This window comes from Phodopus roborovskii, unplaced genomic scaffold (genome assembly GCF_943737965.1).
Source record: "Phodopus roborovskii unplaced genomic scaffold, PHOROB, whole genome shotgun sequence".
In the NCBI taxonomy this organism is placed as follows: domain Eukaryota; kingdom Metazoa; phylum Chordata; class Mammalia; order Rodentia; family Cricetidae; genus Phodopus; species Phodopus roborovskii.
In genome coordinates, this window is record NW_026125059.1 from 15,085,376 (window position 1) to 15,106,093 (window position 20,718).

A 20,718-nucleotide genomic window follows, 5' to 3' on the forward strand; every position below is an offset into this window, starting at 1 on the left:
TGACAGCACTGCCAGCTGGAGACTGAAGTTTGGGGATAGAGGGATGTGCTCAGGAGGGACTTTGAGATAAATCAGTGGAGGTGGGGTAGGGGTGGGGGTGGAGGAAGGGAGCTTACTAGAAAAGGTATTAATGCTATGGACAGGCAGACAGACAATAGCATGGTAGGGACTCTGAGCTCCAGAGACAGGGACTCTGAAGAGAGGAAACCCTGGTGCACCTGGTAGAAATGGGACCCTGTCATCCCTTTCTGAGGATGGACGGGGAAGGTTTCACAACAAGCCCGCGGACACCCAGACTCTGATTTCCCAGGCGGGAGGCAGGGGACGAGGAGTGGCAGGTGTGGCCACCAACATCCTCTTTGATGTGAGCAACTCACTTCTCTGGTGAGAGTCTCTGACATCAGGAAGTCTGCTACCTAGGGACCAGCAAGGTGCCCATTGTCAGTATCTTCCAGAGGGGAGGGAAAGCTTACTTCCGGTTCTGTGGCCTGCACCACAGCTGGATTGTAACACTGCATTTTTACAGGGACCAGATGTTTGAACCGGTGGATCTATAGGAGCATTCGAGACTTAAACCTGACACAACATTTCCCAGACTCTAGAATCAGGCTCCCAAGTGCTCCCTCCTTGTTTCTTCCCATTCTGTGCCACCCAGTTTCCCAAAGCCAACAGGACAGGAGCTTAGCTGGAGATGGGTTTTTCTGGTCTCAGCTGAGCTACGGCCTGGTCTGTGGCCTTAGGCAAGTTGTTCATTGTTAGAACCTTTTTGGGATTATCCCTTTTGAACATGACCACAGTTTTTTTTTTTTTTTTTTTTTTTTTTTTTGAGACATGGTTTCTCTGTGTAGACCTGGCTGTCCTGGAACTCACTCTGTAGGCCAGGCTGTCCTCGGACACAGAGATTTCCTGCCTCTGGCTCCCGGGTGCTAGGACTAACGGTGTGTACCACCATGCCCAATGGCCACACTTATCCTTAAAGATGGATTGATTTCATACAACACTAACTCACTGGTGACATACAGATGTGGCAAGGGAGGTGACATACAGATGCGAGGCTCTGTTTAGTATCAGTGTCATGGCCGATGAACAATGTTGGTGGTGAACATAGGATGGGACAGAGGTGGCCAGGTGACTGGCAAGATGATCTGCTCTCCAAGTCTCCCTCTCGTCATGACTTTTAGATTCTCATGTCCACCAGGTTGTCTGTAGCTGTGCAGCTGGCATGTTTGTAGAAACCACTTACCCTAAGTGCACATATATTAAATATGTGCACTGAGCCAGCTTTTACCGGCTTGGGAGAGGCAATGGTCATGTTTTTAGGACATTTTCAAAGTAACCGTTCAACCCTGGGTAGCCTGACCAGTCAAAGAGGGAGTATTTACACCTCAGAAACTGGTGAATGGTGTAAATCAAAGTTTGTTTGTTTTTCCTAAAGAGTTGGCTAGCAAGCTTATCAACTCAGTGCCCTTGTCACCTGATTTAGGGTCACCAGCCCTCTCAGTTTGCTTGGAGCTGTCCTAGTGTTAGTAGGACCTGCCACCTCTGAAGGATCCTTCTGTTTCAGTCATTTTCTTCCTCAATTACTTTCCTTGTTGTATGAGGAAATACCCCAGAGACAACCTAAGGATGGAAGGGTTACTTGGCTCATGGTCACAGAGGGTTCCACCCATCACTGTGGACAAGGCACTGTGGATAATGGAGTTTAGAGTGGCAGAGACTCCTCACTTCTCAGTGGGCCATGAAGCAGAGTAGGAACTAGGGGACCTGGTATAAATCCCAAGGCTTGTCCCCCAGTGACATACTTCTGCCAACTGGGCCCTACCCACATCCTAAAGACTCCCCATTCTCAAACAGTACCACAGTCTGGGGACTAAGCACCCCAAACACAAGCCTGTGGGGGACACTTCAGATCCAAATCATGCGTTTTCTATGGAGTGAGGGCGGCCCACATTCGTTGAGAGGTGGAGGTCTCTACAGTGACCTGTATAAGGTTCACAGGAGTACTGGGAAGATCTGTCACATCTACCTTCTTGATAATAGAGACTTGGAATTTCATCTAAGGCCACGTGTCCTTCAATTCATATGGCGGTGTCTGCCATGTGTCTTCTGTATATAGTTATCCTGTTGTGTGTTGGGCGTGTAAGTGGGGATGCAGGTGTGGCCTTGCCTGTAAGAACATGGATTCTAAGTAGATCCGAGTTCAACAGTGGCTGTGTTACAGAGTGAAAAGTGACTTAAATGGTAAGTAGAAGGACATGGGCTGATCCAATGATTGGAGAAGGGTCCCTGGAGAGTGTAGTTTGTGCAGACATCAGAAGGAAGAAGGTCGGACCAGACAAGGGAGCCATGCTGTGTCTGGCAGAGGGGACAGCGAGTGCAGAGGCCCCCTGGCGGTGGGCGTGGAGCACAAGCAGGCTTTCCTATGTGAAATCACAGGGAAGGAAGAAAGCCTGAGCTGGCCTCCATCTCTTCCCGGGTTCTCTCTGTCCTTCCTGGCTCTGGCTCATCTTTACAGTTAATCCTTCCTGGGCCAGCATTTCTGAGCAAAGACTGACCTGCCAAAAAGCTGGCCTTTGCAGGGTAGGGGTAGCTCAGTGCTAGAGCACATGGCCAGCAACACACGACATGGGTTCCGTCCCCTTCAAGGGACACTTCCTGTTCACCAGCCCCTACAGAACATGCCCTGTGTGCCAGCTCTGCCACCTGCCTCCTACATGCCCCTTTAATCATCAGTCAGCTGCCTTCATCATTCTACAGACTTTGACTTTTACCTCTCCTATGGACCACTGCCGTGGTCGGCAGGGTGTGTGTGTGTGTGTGTGTGTGTGTGAGAGAGAGAGAGAGAGAGAGAGAGAGGGAGGGAGGGAGAGAGGGAGGGAGGGAGGGAGGGAGGGAGGGAGGGAGAGAGAGAGAGAGAGAGAGAGAGAGAGAGAGAGAGAGAGACCAGTTGAATCCCAGGCCAGAATATTTATGGTCCATCCCTGACACTGGAATCCACACTCTGATAGTCCATTTCGGTCACTGTTGTATCTCTGGCACCTAGAGTGATGAGTGCATGGCCTGTAGCAGATACTTAGGGGCAGCCAATGAGGCAAATCTCGTCACCTCCACTTTACAGAGTGACAGTAATGAGGTTCTCTGCAGGCTTAAATAACTAATGTGGGTTTTAGAACCACTTGAGGTCAGGGTTAAGGCTGGAATCCGTATTATCCCAAGCTAAATGAAAAGAGTAACTGCAGGGAGAGGGCTGTGTGTAGGCTCTGTCTTCATGGGAGACATGTACCATGGTTATGGTGTGACCGTATTTTCCGGATGGCCCATCATTCCCAGGGGCAGTACTGCTGGATCTAGAGCTCAATGCTACCGGTTTTTAGTGCCTCTTTCATCCCAGGTTGAGAAAGGAGTGTGATGTGGGTACTGTTCCTAGGCCAACCTAACAGTGTGGTCGGGAAAACAGTGGTGCACCAGGTGTTTGCCGATGGCCCCTTTGGTCCTGGGAACTGTGCAGGATGCTGGGGCTGTAGTGGGAATGAGCTAGACACCCCGATCTTTCTGCCTGGAAGCTGAAGTCCTACAGGGGAGGAAAGGCTTGCAGGGAACCAGTCACCACGATTATTCACAGCATTAAGAAGGTGCTGAGGCTGTCTTGGGTAGCTTGAGGAAGGTGTTCCAGAACTCTTCCTGGACGATTTCACATACAAGCTCAAGTTTGTAATGGCAAAGTTGTCCATGGGAGAGGGAGAAGACAAGCAGGCCAAGAAAAAGCGAATAACCTGGGGACAGGGTGGCTCATGTTTGTAACCTCAGCAATTTGGAGGCTGAGGCAGGAGGATTACCAGGAGTTTGAAGTTAGTCTGGGCTGCATAGTGAGCTCCAAGCCAGCTTAGGCTATAGTGTAAGAACCTGTCTCAAAAAGGGGGCTGGAGAGCTGGCTCAGCAGTTACGTGCACTGGCTACTTTTTCAGAGGACCGGTGTTTGACTCCTAGTACCCACAGGGTGACTCACCACCCTCTGCTACTGCAGCCACATGGGGATGTGATGCTCTCTTCTGGTGTCTGTGGGCACAGCATGCACATGCTGCACAGGCATACATGCAGGCCATAAACTCATATGCATAAAATATAAACAACCTCCCCCGCAATGGCTGGGTATGGTGGCACAAGCCTTTAATCTCAGCACTTAGGAGGTGGATCTCTGTGAGTTCAAGGCCAACCTAGCCAACCCTGTAGCAAACAGTGACAGCAACAACAAAATCAAAAGAAAAATAAAAAGAAGTTCATGCAAAGATTCTGAGGCAGGGAGGAAAGTACCTAGAGAACAGGACAAACCCAGGTGGCCATGCTAGGCTGCGTAGCTTCTGGGGACCTTGTGGGTCCACTAGAGTAATGAAATGCCCAATGAGGACAGGCTCCGAAGCTGAGGGACGCCTGCCCATGGCATTTTCAGCTTTGTAACTGCAGGGATGCTTCTCTCTGCAGATGTGGGCCTCCTGTCCCCAGGGAGGGCCGTCCCGTCTTAGACACACAGAGAGATGGCCCTTCCATAGCCTTATTCCTCTTCCCAGGGCCCTGTCACTATCAATCTCCCCTGGGTGTTGGTGACTCTTGCCACATGCCTCTAAGTTTCCTAATATAGCCATACTGTTTCATTTCCAACTGGTGGCCAAGAGTGGCTCTCTGTTGCAGTCTCAGATTTTCTTGGGCTTAAAGGAGCCCTGTCAGCCCATCTCAGGCCAAATTTTAGCTACAGGTAGGTTGCTGGATTCAATTTCACACACTTCTCCAACCTGGAGATTAGATATCCCCGTTTCCCAGCTTCTCTGCCCTGCTCACACCCCTTCCCCCCCCTTTCTCTTTGGAGAAGCAGAAGGAAGGTAGCTAGGTATGGAATTTTGGCTCTGGTGACATATGAGCTATGCCACTTTCTAAGTCTTTCATCCTTGCCGAGCCTTGGCTTTTCTCCAGTTGTTTTCACAGCTAAAGCGAAAAGAGAATAAAAGTTGTAGGATGGACACATTCCATTCAGTCCTGCAAAATATTTGTATTGAGTCCCTTGCCCTATTGAGCTTCCTGCCAGTGAGGGCAATGCACAAAAGAAAAAGAAGATGGCCCGTTGTCTATGTACGCCACGAGGAAGACTGAGGCAGAAAGGGGACTAGAAACCTCGTGTGGGAAGTCAGGACCCAAGGCAGGAAGGAGTGAAGGCTTGAAGGCAGCAGGGGACCATGTAGGTACCTGAGGGAAGAATATTCTGGTCAGAGGGAAGGGTACACAAGATGGTCCTGAGGAGGAATACCCAAGAAAGGGGCCTCTAAGCCTGGAGTGGAGGGGGGAGGTGAGAACAGACAATTGGTGGGGATGAAGCTGCGGGGAGGGTTGGGTGGGTCACTACACTAGGGGCTTCAGCTTCACTCCTTAGCATGAGAAGGGGCAGAATGCGGTGATCTGTCTGTGTGTTTGGACGGAACCCCTCTGATTTGTTAGCCAGTTGCTGGCCCAGGATGGCGGACAGTGGCTTTAACCACCACCCGTCCAAATGGGGATGCTGAGGGGCAGGATCTAGACCCACTCACACGTTCCCCCGGTGGGATTTTTCAAAAACACTACTGGGTGTTGTTGTTTTCTGAATTTTCTTGTGTTATTGATCTTTTTAAATGAAAGCTATCAACTTGGTAACAGAGCCTTCAAGAGGCGGGGCCTAGCAGGAGGGTTATAGGTCACAGGGGACTGTCCTGCCTTGCTTTCACATCTAAAAGCTACAGCAGGTTTTTAAGGTTCTGGCTTGGGGATGTTCTTGTCCATGGTCTGGTGGCCCTTTTGTTTTCAGGTCTATATGGTGATGTGTGCTCATCATAGAAGGACAATAATGCTGCCCACTTCAAGAAATGAGAGGAAGGAAAGACACACCCCCATGACCTCTGACTAGGCCCCGCCTCTTAAAGGGTCCTGCTCTGAATACAGCCATGATGGAGACCACAGATATGTGAGGGACTCTTTAAGGTGCAGCAAAGGCTCTGACTGGCCACTTCAGGGCTGTGACATTGATGTCACAGTCCTTGTCTGTGTGACAGCTCAAGAGGTGGAGGTGGAGAAGCTGGTGTGTGTGTGTGTGTGTGTGTGTGTGTGTGTGTGTGTGTGTGTGTGTATGCGTGCTCTAGGGGACAGCTGTCTCCAGGCTGACATCTGGAACCGGGACCAGGAATGTTATTGGAGGTCAGCAGGACATACGCCATGGTTATAAAGCACCAGGTTATGTCATCAGCAAAGAAGCAGTGTGGGTGGAGCCTGCGGGTGGGATGGGAGTAGCTTCACCCCAGCTCTTCACAGAGCTCAGGTGACCTCCCTTACTGGCACAGCTGTCTCGAGCCACCACATCAAGCACACATCTTTTCTTTTGGTTCTCTTGGGATGGAGACTCATTAAGTCCAAAAAACCCTGTGAATTCAGGGGTGGTTGCTTTCTCTTTCTGACATATAGGGAAGCAGAGACACAGAGAGGTCAGGTTAGTTGCCTAAGGTCACACAGCAAGGGTAGAGGCAGTCCTTGGAGTCTATAGTCCTCTCCACTTGTGCAAGACTTGAGTGGTTGCTGACACATGCCCATTCCCATGAGGGGACTGCTTGTGTCCACATGGGCCCTTGGCTGCTGGCAGCTCCTGTATGTTATCACCAATTTGTCCACTACGTTTTCCATGGTTTCAACTTGACTAATGCCCGCAAGCCCACACAGTCACTGTTTCCAGTGCTCTAGCCTTGTGCTGCAGCGCTCAGGTGGCCTTGCACACTTGGAACTCCATTTACATTCATAATGTCACTTCCATGGGACCATGGGTACTTGGCTTCCTATGCTGTGCACACTGACTGTCCGCACCAGTGATCTCATGTGTGAAAAGACACATGCCTACACACATCTCTCTCTCTCTCCCTCTCTCTCTCTCTCTCTCTCTCTCACACACACACACACACACGCTTCTCAACATGTACACTGCTCTGAAAACTTGCTTCCTTATCTGTTCATGGCCCTAACTAATCACATCACCTTGGACAGTAAGATAGCCATGCATTCATTCCGTATACAGATGGGGTCTTGCCTGTTCACACCCATTTTCCTCTTCCGACCCCCAGTGGCCTTGCATGACCACTCGATCCTGCCTTTTCTTGCAGTTCCAACCCAGGACTGAACCCACAGACTCAAGTTAGCTCCATCGTGTTTTTCTCACAAGCCCTCAGGCAGGCTGTGTACCTTGTGCCAGCCCCCCACATCAACCACAGTGCTACACAGAGCTACCTACCACTCGTCCGTATAATCCAAAATCTTGGCACAGCCTGAACTGCTTGGATAACTATACTGTTATACACTGATTCACACACCCCCCACTGCTGCATACCTGTGACCTTAGCATGCCCTCACAGTGCAATTGTTTATACCATTCCACAAATTCCTCCTGGCATGTTCACCCCTGAACTGGCATCCTCCTTTAACATCACGCAGTACCGGGACCTTGGCTAACCAATCACACAACTTCACACTTAACTGTCTAACTCATATCACCACCAGAATTGATAACCACACCTCCCCCTCTGGCTTGGCCACTCCTACGTGCTCTGGCATACTTGTATTCTCTGGTAGACAAACTGATGGCCCAGTTCTGTCATGGTGCTCTCCTGCCTTGCCCACATCTGGCCCTGCCTGTAGCCTCTTGAGGTTACTCTTCAGGCACACACAACAGCATACTCACCCCTTCCATAGACAACCATCCTCTGGGCCCCACCCTGTCTTGCCTATGACCCAGGTCACAGCATATTAGGATCCCTACCTTTATCTTACTGAGGACACCCTCCAGGGAGGCAGAGCAGCATGCACTCCTTGTTCTTCCAATGACTTTTTCTGCCTCTGGGTCCCACCCTGTCTTGTCCATGTCGTGGGAGGGGGGGCTATTTTGGAGCCCTGGCAGCTAACTGACAGTTATCTTTGTCCCGCAGGGACCTACCAAGGCCAGTTCACCAACGGCATGCGGCATGGCTATGGTGTGCGCCAAAGTGTGCCCTATGGGATGGCGGTAGTGGTGCGTTCCCCACTGCGCACGTCTCTGTCCTCACTGCGCAGTGAGCACAGCAATGGCACAGTGGCTCCAGACTCGCCTGCAGCGGACGGGCCTGTGCTGCCGTCGCCTCCGGTACCGCGAGGTGGCTTCGCGCTCAGCCTGCTAGCCACTGCAGAGGCTGCACGTCCCCCGGGGCTGTTCACACGTGGCACACTACTGGGTCGGCTGCGACGCTCAGAGTCGCGCACATCGCTGGGCAGCCAGCGCAGCCGCTTGAGCTTCCTCAAGAGCGAGCTTAGCTCCGGCGCTAGCGATGCTGCGTCCACTGGCAGCCTGGCTGAGGGCGCTGAGGGTTCAGATGAGACTGCCGCGCCCTTCGATGCCGACATCGATGCCACCACCACCGAGACCTACATGGGTGAGTGGAAGAACGACAGGCGCTCAGGTTTTGGCGTGAGTGAGCGCTCAAGCGGCTTACGCTACGAGGGAGAATGGCTGGACAACCTGCGCCATGGCTATGGCCGCACCACGCTGCCCGACGGCCACCGTGAGGAGGGCAAGTACCGCCACAACGTGCTGGTCAAGGGCACCAAGCGCCGCGTGCTGCCGCTCAAGAGCAACAAGGTACGCCAGAAGGTGGAGCATGGTGTCGAGGGCGCGCAGCGGGCAGCAGCCATTGCTCGCCAGAAGGCTGAGATCGCAGCCTCCAGGTAAGAGCCTGGTCACCCCCATGCCGACAAGCCTGATACTGCATTTCTTTATTGTGCGAGTCACCCATGCATCTAGCTATCTACACATCGTGCCTCAGTCATCCACTCAGTGGCTGCCATGTACCCAATCCCAACCTTTGGCATATCTTATTCTCACATAACCCACCTGATAGCCATGTCTCTCCATCCATCCATCTATACATACATCCATACATCCATCCAACCTAGTAGTCGCCCACCCACACATCCCTGCAATCCCTTCACAACTTTAACACTCAGTGAGTGCCTCTATAACCCTTTTATCCATCAGCCACTTGCGGTCAGTCTCTTTCATATCTACCTCAGCAACCGTCCATCCATGCTCACCTTCATCCACACAGCCATCCCCGGCTGTTTAATATCTACCCAACCACTAATCCAACTACTCACAGATCTATTTGTCCACATACTCATCCCCCATCCACCAATCATCTCTATCTACTCAACCACTTCACCCATTGTAAAAGCCAGTAATGAATCCAGCCACTCATCCACACATTGCTTACAGCCACTTCATTTATTTGGCCACACAGCCACACTTTTACTCGTGCAAATATCTACTGACACTCACTCAGTACCCCTCCACCATCCAGCCATCTAGCTACCTCCATACCTAACCATACTTCCATCCAACCATTGGGCACACTTGGATTCACTCAACCCTGCTCACCTGTCCAGCCTGCCTCCCATACATCTGCTTGCCCTTTCATCTGCTCACCATGCACCCTATCATCTACGTCCTATCTCCTGATGTATTTTCATTCTAAAGCAGACAGAGGTCTAATGTCTTCCAGTGTGTGTTAAACAATATCCATCCCTCCCATGACTTTAGCCACCTTACAGGGTTTCTTGTGCTTTGTCTAGGCACTCGCCCAGAAGGTTTGTGTTTCCCTATGTTGTGTCACTGTTTCTTAGTGATCCATCTTTGGCCAGTTGTGTTTTCTTCTCAACGCTCAGGAGCCCCACCTGTGCAAACAGGGCTGTTCTGAGGGTTGAGAAAACCAGCTCAGGTGAAATGCTCTTGGTGAGTCCCCTGGAAGCAGACTGTCAGATGGAGATCCGAGTGCAGGAGGATGTTTATGGGGAGCACTCTTAGGATCATCGCTCTAGAAGAGGGAAGAGACAGGATGGGACTGAAGGGGAGACTGAGCAGCAGTGATGTCTCCACAAAGGCTTCCATCAACCATGTGGGGTGCTCTGTAGAGGGATATCATTGTATTTGGGATGAGGCAGTTGGACCAAATCCTCTAAGTGGAATGTAGACTTCTCTTCAGAATGGATCCATGGCCCAGGTCAATCTCCAGAGAGGGCTGGGAGTCTGTGGTTCTCCAAGTAGCTAGGGAGAAGGAAGTCCTTGGGTCCTGAGGCAGAATTTGGAAGGTTCTTTATAGTACCCACTACAGTGTGAACACCAAGTACAGGCACAATCATGCCAATATCCCCTGACAGCCAACAGATTTGACAGACGTGAAGCCGGGCTCAAAGAACACAAAAGTGTTGTAAGGAGTACGGTTTTTCCTCCTGCCTCTGGTCTTGTCCTGCCGCCACGCCAGCCCCAATTAACACACTGAGACTCTGTATTTGATATAATTCTGTTGGCCCAGTACTAGTTTCTTATCGGCTAGCTCTGTCTTAAGTATTAACCCATTTCTGCTGATCTATGTATTTTTCCTACCAGAGAGCCAGCCGGCATACTGCTTTCTCCAGACTCTCCAACTTGACCCCTCCTTTCTACCTCCTATTTCCTCCTTGTCTCCTAGCCCCTCCTATCTTCATTTCCTATTGGCCAACAGTGCTTTATTCATTAACCAGTATGAGAAACATATACAGAATGACATCTCCCATCAATGTGTCTGTATCCCTCCCTTTTTTATGCCATGACCATGCCATTATCTGACAGAAACAGAGAAGATGAGCTTTCTCACCCAGCTCTGAGGGTTTCAGTCTGTTGTGCACAGGAGGACATGGCAGAGCAACACAGTCCACGGTGGCCAGAGAGTGCGGTAGCGGCATCGGCTCTTCCCGCGTGGACCTGCAAGCAGGGAGTGAGGCAGGAAGTGGATGAAGAGTACACCACACCCAGTGACCTTTTTATTTAGTTATTTAAATAAGGAACAATCTTAGTTTACATGCCAATCCCAGTTCTCTCTCCCTCCCATCCTCCCACGCCCCCCACCAACTCCCCATCCCACCCTTTCTACTCCCCAGCGAGGGTGAGGTCTCCCATGGGGTCTCATCATTTGGAGTCACCTAGTGACCTTTCACCAGCTAGGCCTCACCTCCAACACTTTGGAGAACAGGCGTTTGGAGAGCGTGGGGGCTGGAGAGATGGCTTGGCAGTTTAGTGTTCACCGCTCTGGCAGAGGACTTGGCATTGCTTCCCAGCACCCACAGCCGCCTTCAACTCTAGCTCCAGGGACGCGATGCCGTCTGACTCTGCAGGCTCATGTATGAATGTGATGTACATGTACACTCAGGTGTGGGCACATACACATAAAGGAATAAACAAACAGGTCTTTAAAACATGAGCCTGTGGGGACATTTCTGTTTTAAACTGTGACAGTTTAAACCCGACTGCATGAAGAAAGCAAACAGGAGGATTCTTAAGCCAAAGCCTTCTGATTCCAAGGCTTTATCCTGCATAACCTTAAACTTCAAATTGTTGTGAATGTAACAGTTAGTACTGCAAAATAGGAAAGAGTGGTTTTTCTTAAGATGTCTTGGTTAAGGGCCACTAAGGTTAGACTGTTGCTCCCATCTGGACTCGTGGGGAAATATAATTGCTGTACTAATAGTCTCAAGAGGTGGGAATTTTGAGAAGTGATTGAATCACGCATGCTCTGCTTCATGGGTAGGACCAATGCCATTAGAAAAGGGTGAGTTTGCCCCCCCTCCCAGCGAGCCCCACAGCGTGTGTTGCATGTACACAAACATGTGTACAGATGGCACGTGGAAGCCAGAGATCAACTTCGGGTGTCATCTTGCAGGAGCTATCATCCACCTTGCCTTTTAAAACAGTGTTTCTCACCAGGCCCCGAGCTTGCTGGTGCCCAGAGAGCCCCCGGGATCCTCCTGGTTTTGCCTCCCCAGTGCTAGGATCATAAACATGAGCCATCTTGCCTGGCTTTTTGCATGGGTGCTGGAGTTTAAACACAGACCCTCATGTTTGTGTGACAGGAACTTTACTGACTGCATGAGTTCTCCACCCCTCGTTTGCCTTGGACATCACAATCCAGCCTTTATCTTCTTCAAAGGCTAGAGTGTACATGCCATTATGAAAGAGAATGGCCTTATCTAAAGCTGAACTTGCTTTGACTTGTCAGTCTTCAGAATGGTGAGCAATAACTTCCTGTGGCTATAAACTGTGCAGTCTGAGGTATTCTGTTACAGAAGCACAAATGGACTGAGGCAGACCGGGCCTACGAGCAGGTGACCATACGATTTATTGTTCAACCATGAATACTTTCATGACTTAAAAGGAGCACTTTTGGAAAAGCCCAACTTTTATGTTGGAGTAATTTTAAGTTTGTAGGAAAGTTGTGAGGAGGTGGCTTGGTGGAAGGGAATACTGTTCTTGCTAAGGACCAGAGTTCAGTTCCCAGCACCCAGATCAGACAGTACATAACCTCCTGTAACTCCAACCCCAGGAAATCTCATGTCCTCAACTTGGCAGGCACATGTACAGCCCTCCCACCTACAAATCAAATATCTCCTACAAGATGAAAGTTGTGAGGAGATACGAAGAGCTCTCGTGTCCTTCCACCAAAACGCATATGTCGACTTCTTGGATTGCCACAATGCATTTGTCAAACGAGAGGTGCAGAGTTAGCTCAGTCAGCAAAGTGCTTGACTGATAAGCATAAGGTCGTGAGTTCGATCTCCAGAACCACAATAAAGCACGCGCGCGCGCGCACACACACACACACGCACACACACACACACACACACACACACACACACAAGCAAACAAGCCAGGTATGATGATGTCCTTGTAACCTCACTGTTGGGGAGGTGGGGACAGGTGCATTCTGGGGTCTTTCTGGCCAGCCAGGCAGCTGGTAGCTGAAGAGCAACATCTGATGTCTGCTGACTTCCACACACATACATACATGCATCTGCATGCATGCATCTGCATGTGTGTATCTGCATGAACACACACAGACACACAACATTAGCACATTATCATCCACTGAACTCTAGGATTCATTTGAATTTTGCTTGTTTTCCTGTAAACGCCCATGTCCTTCTTCCCTTCCTCCGTCCCTCCGTCCCTCTATCCCTCCCTCCTTCCCTCCTTCCCTCCCTCATTCCCTTCCTCCCTTCTTTCCTTCCTTTCTTCCTCTCTCTCTCTCTCTCTCTCTCTCTCTCTCTCTCTCTCTCTCTCTCTCTCTCTCTCTCGATTCTTTGGGAATTCTGCATCATGCATCCCAATTCTGATCATTTCTCAGTCCCTCCAATGGTTGTGGCTAGTGGGAACCAGGGCTGTCTTGGGTTACCTGTGGACAGAATACAAACACGGTCAGAAGACCTTGAGACGATCCTCTGCCTCTTGTACCAGCCATGTGACCTTGCCCAAGCTGCTTGCCCACTCTGACTGGGATCCTCATGCCTCATGGGGAGATTAGGAAGAAACAAGCTAGTGATTGGCATGGAGCAGCCGGCAGCAGTAATCACTGTCAGTCAACATGCTCAGCTTTTTAGACAAAGCAATGGATACTTGGTGAGGAGCACTTTCCTTAAACTATCCCTGTGGGACATAGAGATACTCTTGCCTTCTCTCTTACTTTCCCTGCCCTTGTCCTTGCAAGCAACCATGCATCTGAATGTGTGGCACTGTCACCAAGAAGGTTCTCAGGTACTGGAGCTGGCCTGTGCTTGTGGAATGAGAAACTGGTACCTAGACACTCCTATGTACAGCTACACTGGCTGTGTGCAGGAAGCTCTGGGGAGAGCTAGAGGCTTCATGGATAGGCAGTCAAGACCCTAAACAGGAGTGGCTTGGGCTCCAATTCAAGCCTTGCAAAATTTCCAATTAAGGGATTCTTTGGGTTAGAAGGAAACACAGGATTGCAGCATCTTCTTTGAAGGCTCCCCCTCCCTGGGGCTTTGGTGAGTAAGCTGGATGTGGAGGGACAGGAAGAAGCCCCAGCAGCCAGCAGCCTCCAGGGGCTCAGGAGGGCTGGGTCTCTGTCCTCTGTAGCCTCTAGCTGTTGGCTATGAGCTTGGTTATACCCATCAGTTCAGTGTCCATAATCAAGACATCTCTCCCAGACCAAGGGAGAGAACTCATGCATCTCACCCCTTTAGATGGGCAATGGACAGAAAAAGATTCTCATTGCTCAGTGTGCTATCCTCTTGTCACATGTGGCTGTGGGGCTCATGCATTTAGTTCCAACTGTCAAGTGGGAAATGTACACTGGATTTTAGAGACTTACTACAAAAAGAAGGCAAAGTAAGTTGTTAAAAAAAATATATATATGTATGTATGTATGTATAATTAAAGATTTGGATATGTTTCAGTTGATAAAGTACTTGCTGTGCAAGCATGAAGAGCTGAGTTTGGTCTCCAGCACACACATAAAACACACACACATAGACACATACACAGATACACACACTCACACACGCAGACACGCACAGACATACACATACACACACAGATACACAGACACAGACACACATACACATACAACACACACAGACACACACACAGATAGCACATATACATACAGACATACACATAGACACACACACACATACACACACACACACACACACACACACACACACTTCATGTGTGCATGACCTTGTAATCCCAGCACTGGATAGGTGGAAAAAGACCAATCCTTGGGGGCTCTCTGGCCAGATAGCCTAAACTAATCAATGAGCCCAAGATCTCAGTGAGAGATCCTATCTCAAAAAACATAGTGGGTAGTTCCTGAGGGACTAAACCTGAGGTTGACCTCTGGCAGCCACATGCATCTGCACACATGTATATGATACAGCATGCTTGCATATTCATAACACTGGTTACATGTTGAAATGGTTGATATACTATGTTAGGGAAAAATACATTTTTTTATATTAATTTTACCCTTTCTTTTCACTTTTTAAAAGGTGGTTGCTAGAAAAAAATGTAATTATGTATGTGGCTTGCTTACACAACGTTTTTATTGGACAGTGTTGTTCTGAGTCTTAGAACCATTCAGATCTCAGAGATAATCTAGCCAGTTCTCTGACCACTGGGGAAACTGAGGCACAGAAAGTATGGCATCATGCCCGCACCCACCAAGGGATCCAGGCCTTTGGATTTTGTGGCCAAGCGCTCTTTGCATAAGTCCGTTTAAGGTCATAGAACTGGGTGGTGGAGGGGGGCTAGGAGGTGCCTTAGCTTCTCTGGTTGTTACTCCCATCCACCCCCAAATTCACGGCTCCCTCTGGAAGGAGCACAGACAGTGGCTGAGGGAGGGAGGGGCTCTGGCTGCCCATTGCTGGTCTTTCCAGCTCCCACTCCTTTCTCACAGAAGGCTGGTCCCCATCACACAGCTTTTACGAGGCTTACAGTGGAGTCTGTTTGCTGAGCACTGCCCAGGGCACCAGAGTGATATCCCTGAACTGGTCTGTCCCTTGACCCATCCCCTACCTCCAGGACTTACTCAAACATCCCTGGGATGTCCTATGCTGGGCCCTTCAGGGTTGTTAGAGACTGAATTTCTGAGTGCAGTAGTTAAGAGTGCAGTGGTTAGGGCTGTGGCATTAGTGGCCCAGTTTTGAATCTGGGTTTAGCGCAAGCTGACTAAGCACCCAAGTCACAGTGGGAGTCGACACTTACAGGTCCTGGTACAAGAATGCTCCTCTTTGTGTGATGTCACCTTGATGGGTTTCCTGTCACGGCATTCGAGCACCCTCTGTTCTGAGCAGGCTTGTGCTGCATCAATGGGCACACAGTGAACTGTCAAGGTCAGCATCCTGCAAGGTCAGCATCCTGCAGGGATCCACAGTGTACAGGTGAAGTCAGGGGTTGGATGTGATTGGTACTGGACCAGAGGAAGGAAGGAGCTGACATGGGGCTGGGTAGCAAAGGCAAGAGCAGCTGCTGGCAGGTGGTGAGGCAGAGTACTGCACAGGAGAACTCTGGCTAGAGGAAGTTCTCAGATGGGAAGACAAATGTCATGCTTGGTAGAGGGACTTGGAGTTGTATCCCAAGGAATGGGAATGCAGGAAATGATGAGTCCCTGAGGGAGGTGGAGATTGAGGCCCGCCAGGAAGCTGGGTCAGGCCAGGTTAGGATGGGTGTTGAATTCCAGGAACAGGGAGAGACAGTAGATACTTGGTATTGTGTATTCAGATATCATGGAGGCGACATTTTTTACTGACAGGTAGCCAGCTTGTATCTGACTGGCTAGGACATAGCAACCTAGCCTCTCTGAGTCCCCTTATGAGGTCTGACATTGCCTAGCTCAGTCTATAGGCTCATTGGCAATATTAACACAGTTATTGATTATTATTATTTTTCTGATACAAGATCTCATGTAGCTAGTCTCAACCCCTAGGTAGCTGAGGATGACCTTGAAATTTTGATTCTCCTGTATCCTGGAGCTACACATACCTGCTGTCAGATCCACTTTATTTGGTACCAGAGCTTTGTGCATGCTAGGCAAGCATTCCACCAGCTGAGCTTCATCTTTGCCCAGCTCTTGATATTTTTTTTTTCAAGAAAAACTGGAAGTTTGTATTTTGACATAAAATCTTTTCTCTTTATTTTTTTTTAATTATGAAAAGAACCATATAAGTGTTAGGAGTAGGTTTTCCCTGCAGGCCTGGACCCACAGCTGTGCCAGCCTCAAATAATACACAGAGACTCTGTATTTGATATAATGCTGTAGGCCAGTTACTAATTTCTTATCAGCTAGCTCTGTCTTAAATATTAACCCATTTCTATTAAGCTAAGTACTTCCATGTGGTCTTATCTTACCGGAGCGAGGGGCTGGCATTCTACCCTGTCGGTCCTCCATCTTGGATCTCCTCCCTACCACTTCCTCTCTCCTCCTAGTCTCCTAGTCTCACCTATCTTGATTTCCTATTGGCCAACAGTGTTTTATTCATTAACCAATAAGAGAAACATATTTATAGAATGACATCTTCCATCAATATAAGTCTAGTGAGTTTCTCTAGTATAGTGTAGAACCATTTCTTCTTTAACTAGACTTACCACATTACTAGGTTGTTTTGTCTTTTATACATGTTTTTTGTTTGTTTGTTTGATTTTTCTGAAATATTCTATTCTGCAGATATCGCAAGATAATCCAAGTACGTCAAATGTACTTCTAAAACAGTGGCATTTGGGCTGCTGAGATGCCTCAGCAAGTATCTTAGTTAGGGTCGCTATTGCTGTGAAGAGACACCATGACCACAAAAACTCTTATAAAGGAAAACATTTAATTGGGGTGGCTCACTTACAGTTCAGAGGCGTAGTCCATTATCCTCATAGTGGGACATGGTGGCATGCAGGCAGACATCATGCTGGAGAGGGAACTGCGAGTTCTACATTTTGATCTGAAGGCAACAGGAAGTGAACTGTCTCTACACTGAGTGTGACGTGAGCATAGCAGACCTCAAAGCTCACCCACACTGTGACACACTTCCTCCAACAAGGCTACACCTCCTAATAGCTCCCCTCCCTTGGGGGAGCACTTCCTTTCAAACCACCCCACTAGGCAAGCAATCCACCAACTGAGCTACACTCCAGCCCAGTTCTTGATTTTTTTTCCCCAAGAAAAACTGGATTTTTGTATATTCACATAAGATTTTTCCTCTTTAGATTTTTTTGTTATGACAAAGATATGAAATAGTCTAGTGTATTGAGTAACCATTTCTTCTTTAACTAGATTTGCCAGTCATTAATGACATTGCCATGTTGCTTCATCTTTTATACATACATGTAGTTTTTTGTTTTTCTGAAATAGTCTACACTGTGTGTGTCAGGATAGAATTCATCTCTAAGTGCTTACAAATGCACTTCTAAAATCAATTGCATTTGGGCTGCTGAGATGGTTCAGCACATGAAGGTACTTGTCACCAAGCCTATGACCTGAGCTGGATCCCTGAGACCTACATGTGGAAGAAGAAAAATGACACCTGTAAGTTGCTCTCTGATGCCCACATGTGCCCTGTAGCACACATGCCCCTACCCTGCACACATGAATAGGAAACAGATAATTAACATGATAAAATGTAAATGTAAGAGCATTGTCTACATGGCTCCACACAGAATCTCAATTCTGTGATTTCTTTCCCAGTTTTAGCCAACACATTTCATATCTTGTTTGCTTAAATTCACTGTCTCAGCATGGTTTTGATTAGCTTTTTGGGGATGACTGAGGATGGTAGTCAACTTTCTTGAACTCATTGGCTCTTTGTATATTTTCTTCAAAGAATTATCTCCTTCTCTATTTGTAACTGGGTTCTCTCCCTATCTCTACCCTGACATTTTGAGGTAGGATCTTGATCTACAGCCCTCAGATTGGCCTTGAACTTGTAACCCTCCCACCCCAGTCTCCAGGGTGCAGCCATTGCAGACTTGTGTCATCATACCTGTCCGTATTTTTCTTTTTAATTAAGCTGTAAAGGTTCTTTGTGATTTGCAAATATTCCCACCATTCTGTGGACTGTTCCCTCCCTGCCCTTGTAATGAGGACTGAACCTAGAACATGGCCCATACTAAACAAGTGTTTTGCCGCTGAGCTATACCCCTAGCCCTTTCTTTGGTTTTGTAATGAGACCTTACTAACTTGCTCAGAGTGGCCTTGAATTTGTGAGCCTCCTACTTCAGCCTCCTGGCATCATCAGAGTACGCCACTATTTAGCTTAGCTCTTTCAACTTTGTTATTTTTCTCTAGTTAATTTTTAAAATTAGTTTATAGAGTCTTCACTTTAGTGATGACATCCTTTGAGGCACTCAGGTTTTTAACTTTGATGGTGTCTAGTTTATCTATTTTTTGTTCTTTTACTGTCTGAGAAAACATTGTCTAATCCCAAACTCTGTTTCTTGAGACAGGGTCTCACTTTGTAGCTCTGGCTGTCCTGGAACTCACGATGTAGATGAAGCTGTCCTGGAACTCACAGAGATCTACCTGTCTCTATGCTACTGTTTAACTTGTTTCCTGTATGTTCTTTCTCCTACTTTCTACCTTTCTGGTAAATTTTACCTAAAATAGATTGAGGAGCAACTTCTCTGGCATGAAATCTTACTAAGTGGATCTATACACTTCGTATTGTTTTCCATGTAGTCCCACAATGAAATCTTCCTGAGTTCTTAGCATGAGGGATCAGTGGGCTCTTAGTCCCAGAACAGGGGAGGGGCAGGAAGGAGGGGAGAGGCCCTGAAGGAGGCCGCAAGAGAAGAGAAGCCAAAGCAGCAGGGAGAGACACAACACATCTTCAACTAAATGCCACAGTGCTCGCAGAGACACATCCAAGTGGAAGGAAGTCCGAGGATCTGCCTTCTTCCTCACCCAGGCGCTGGGTACCACCATGCCTGGCTTGTATGTGGACACTGCAAATCCTACTCAGGACCTTATATATACATGGCAGATCCTTTACTGATGAGATTGTCTCTCTAGCCCTCTTTTCCCATCTTAAACATTGTTCTGCAGCACTCACTAAATTTTAAGGAAGGGCAGAATAATAAAAAATAAAAAACAAAAAACAAAACAAAACAAAAAAAAAACCCTCCTACTCCAGCTGCCTCTGAAGGGACCGCTGTTAAGAGCCCACTGGGAAAATTCCATTTACCTCCCTGCTCTTATTTGGTTCTGTACTTCATAACTACAGTTGCGTTCATAATGTTCTGAGAGATTTCCAGGAGCTATATGATACCTCCCCACCCCCACAATTTGCTGGTACCATGATGTAGCTGACTAGATTTTTATTCACGGTGCCTGAAAACATTTAATATCTCCATGATCACAAGTGAGGCCGTGGTGAACACTGGAGGGGCCCTCTCCTTTCTCATAGCGATTGGTTAAGGAAATGGTCCAGTCAGGGAACTTCTCAGAGTCATTCAAGCATCCTTAGGGCTCACTGGAACTGTGTAAGGTCCCACTTATCCATGGGAGGTGCTCTAAGCGATAACAGCAATTATGCATAGTACTGCCTGCTTATACCGATGTAAGAACCTACAATAAAGGTTAATTTCTAAAGTGGGTGCGGTAGGAGATTTTTGTCAACAACTATAAGAGGCGCATCAGAGCAGTTATAATTCAAAACTGTAACAGAAGTTAGTTAAGGCCTGTGCACACGAACCTGTCATTTCAGGAATTTCTGCTTAGCTAGCATCCTTGGACCTGAGCTGTGGTGTAGCTCAGTTGGTAGAATGCTTGTCTGGTATGCAACAAGCATACCCTGGGACCCTGGTTTGGGCCCCAGCACCACATACACCAGGCATGGACGCACACACCTGCAATCACAGCACTTGGGAGGTCAGAGCTGGGGGATAAGGAAGTTCAATGTCGACTTCGGCTGTAGAGTGACTTGGAGCTAGCCTTGGCTACTTGTCTTAAAAAAAAAAAAAAAAAAAAAAAAAAAAGAAAGAAAGAAAAGAAATCCATGCTGTCTCACCCAGGCCGCTGCAAGGGGTTACCTCCTGACTGCCCCCTCAGCGACTCTCCTGGTGAGGGCCACGGTACTGCGGAGTAGGTTAACACAAGCAAACATCCCTGAACCATCCCTCTCCAGTGCCAACCCACTCCTGTACATCTCTCAAACATTTTAAGAACAATTGTAGCAGGGGTGGGTTCTGTGTCTAAAGGGATGTCTTTCTGGGCCAAGCAGTGTGTGTGTTTGCCCTCAGAACCCCCCCAGTAATCTCCAAGGGTGGACACCCCCCAAACCTCTCTGCCAACTCCATGCATTCCGCCTTTTGCT

The 20,718-nt window shown here is 48.4% G+C and overlaps 1 protein-coding gene across 1 annotated transcript in view; it reads left to right on the forward strand.

Annotated features, from left to right (window-relative positions):
- Positions 1-20,718, forward strand: part of Jph2 (junctophilin 2) — a 58,494-nt gene that overhangs the window by 11,373 nt on the left and 26,403 nt on the right. Inside the window, exon 2 of the mRNA XM_051186897.1 lies at positions 7,983-8,754. Coding sequence (XP_051042854.1) covers positions 7,983-8,754 — 772 coding nt within the window. The remainder of the gene's footprint in view (positions 1-7,982; positions 8,755-20,718) is intronic.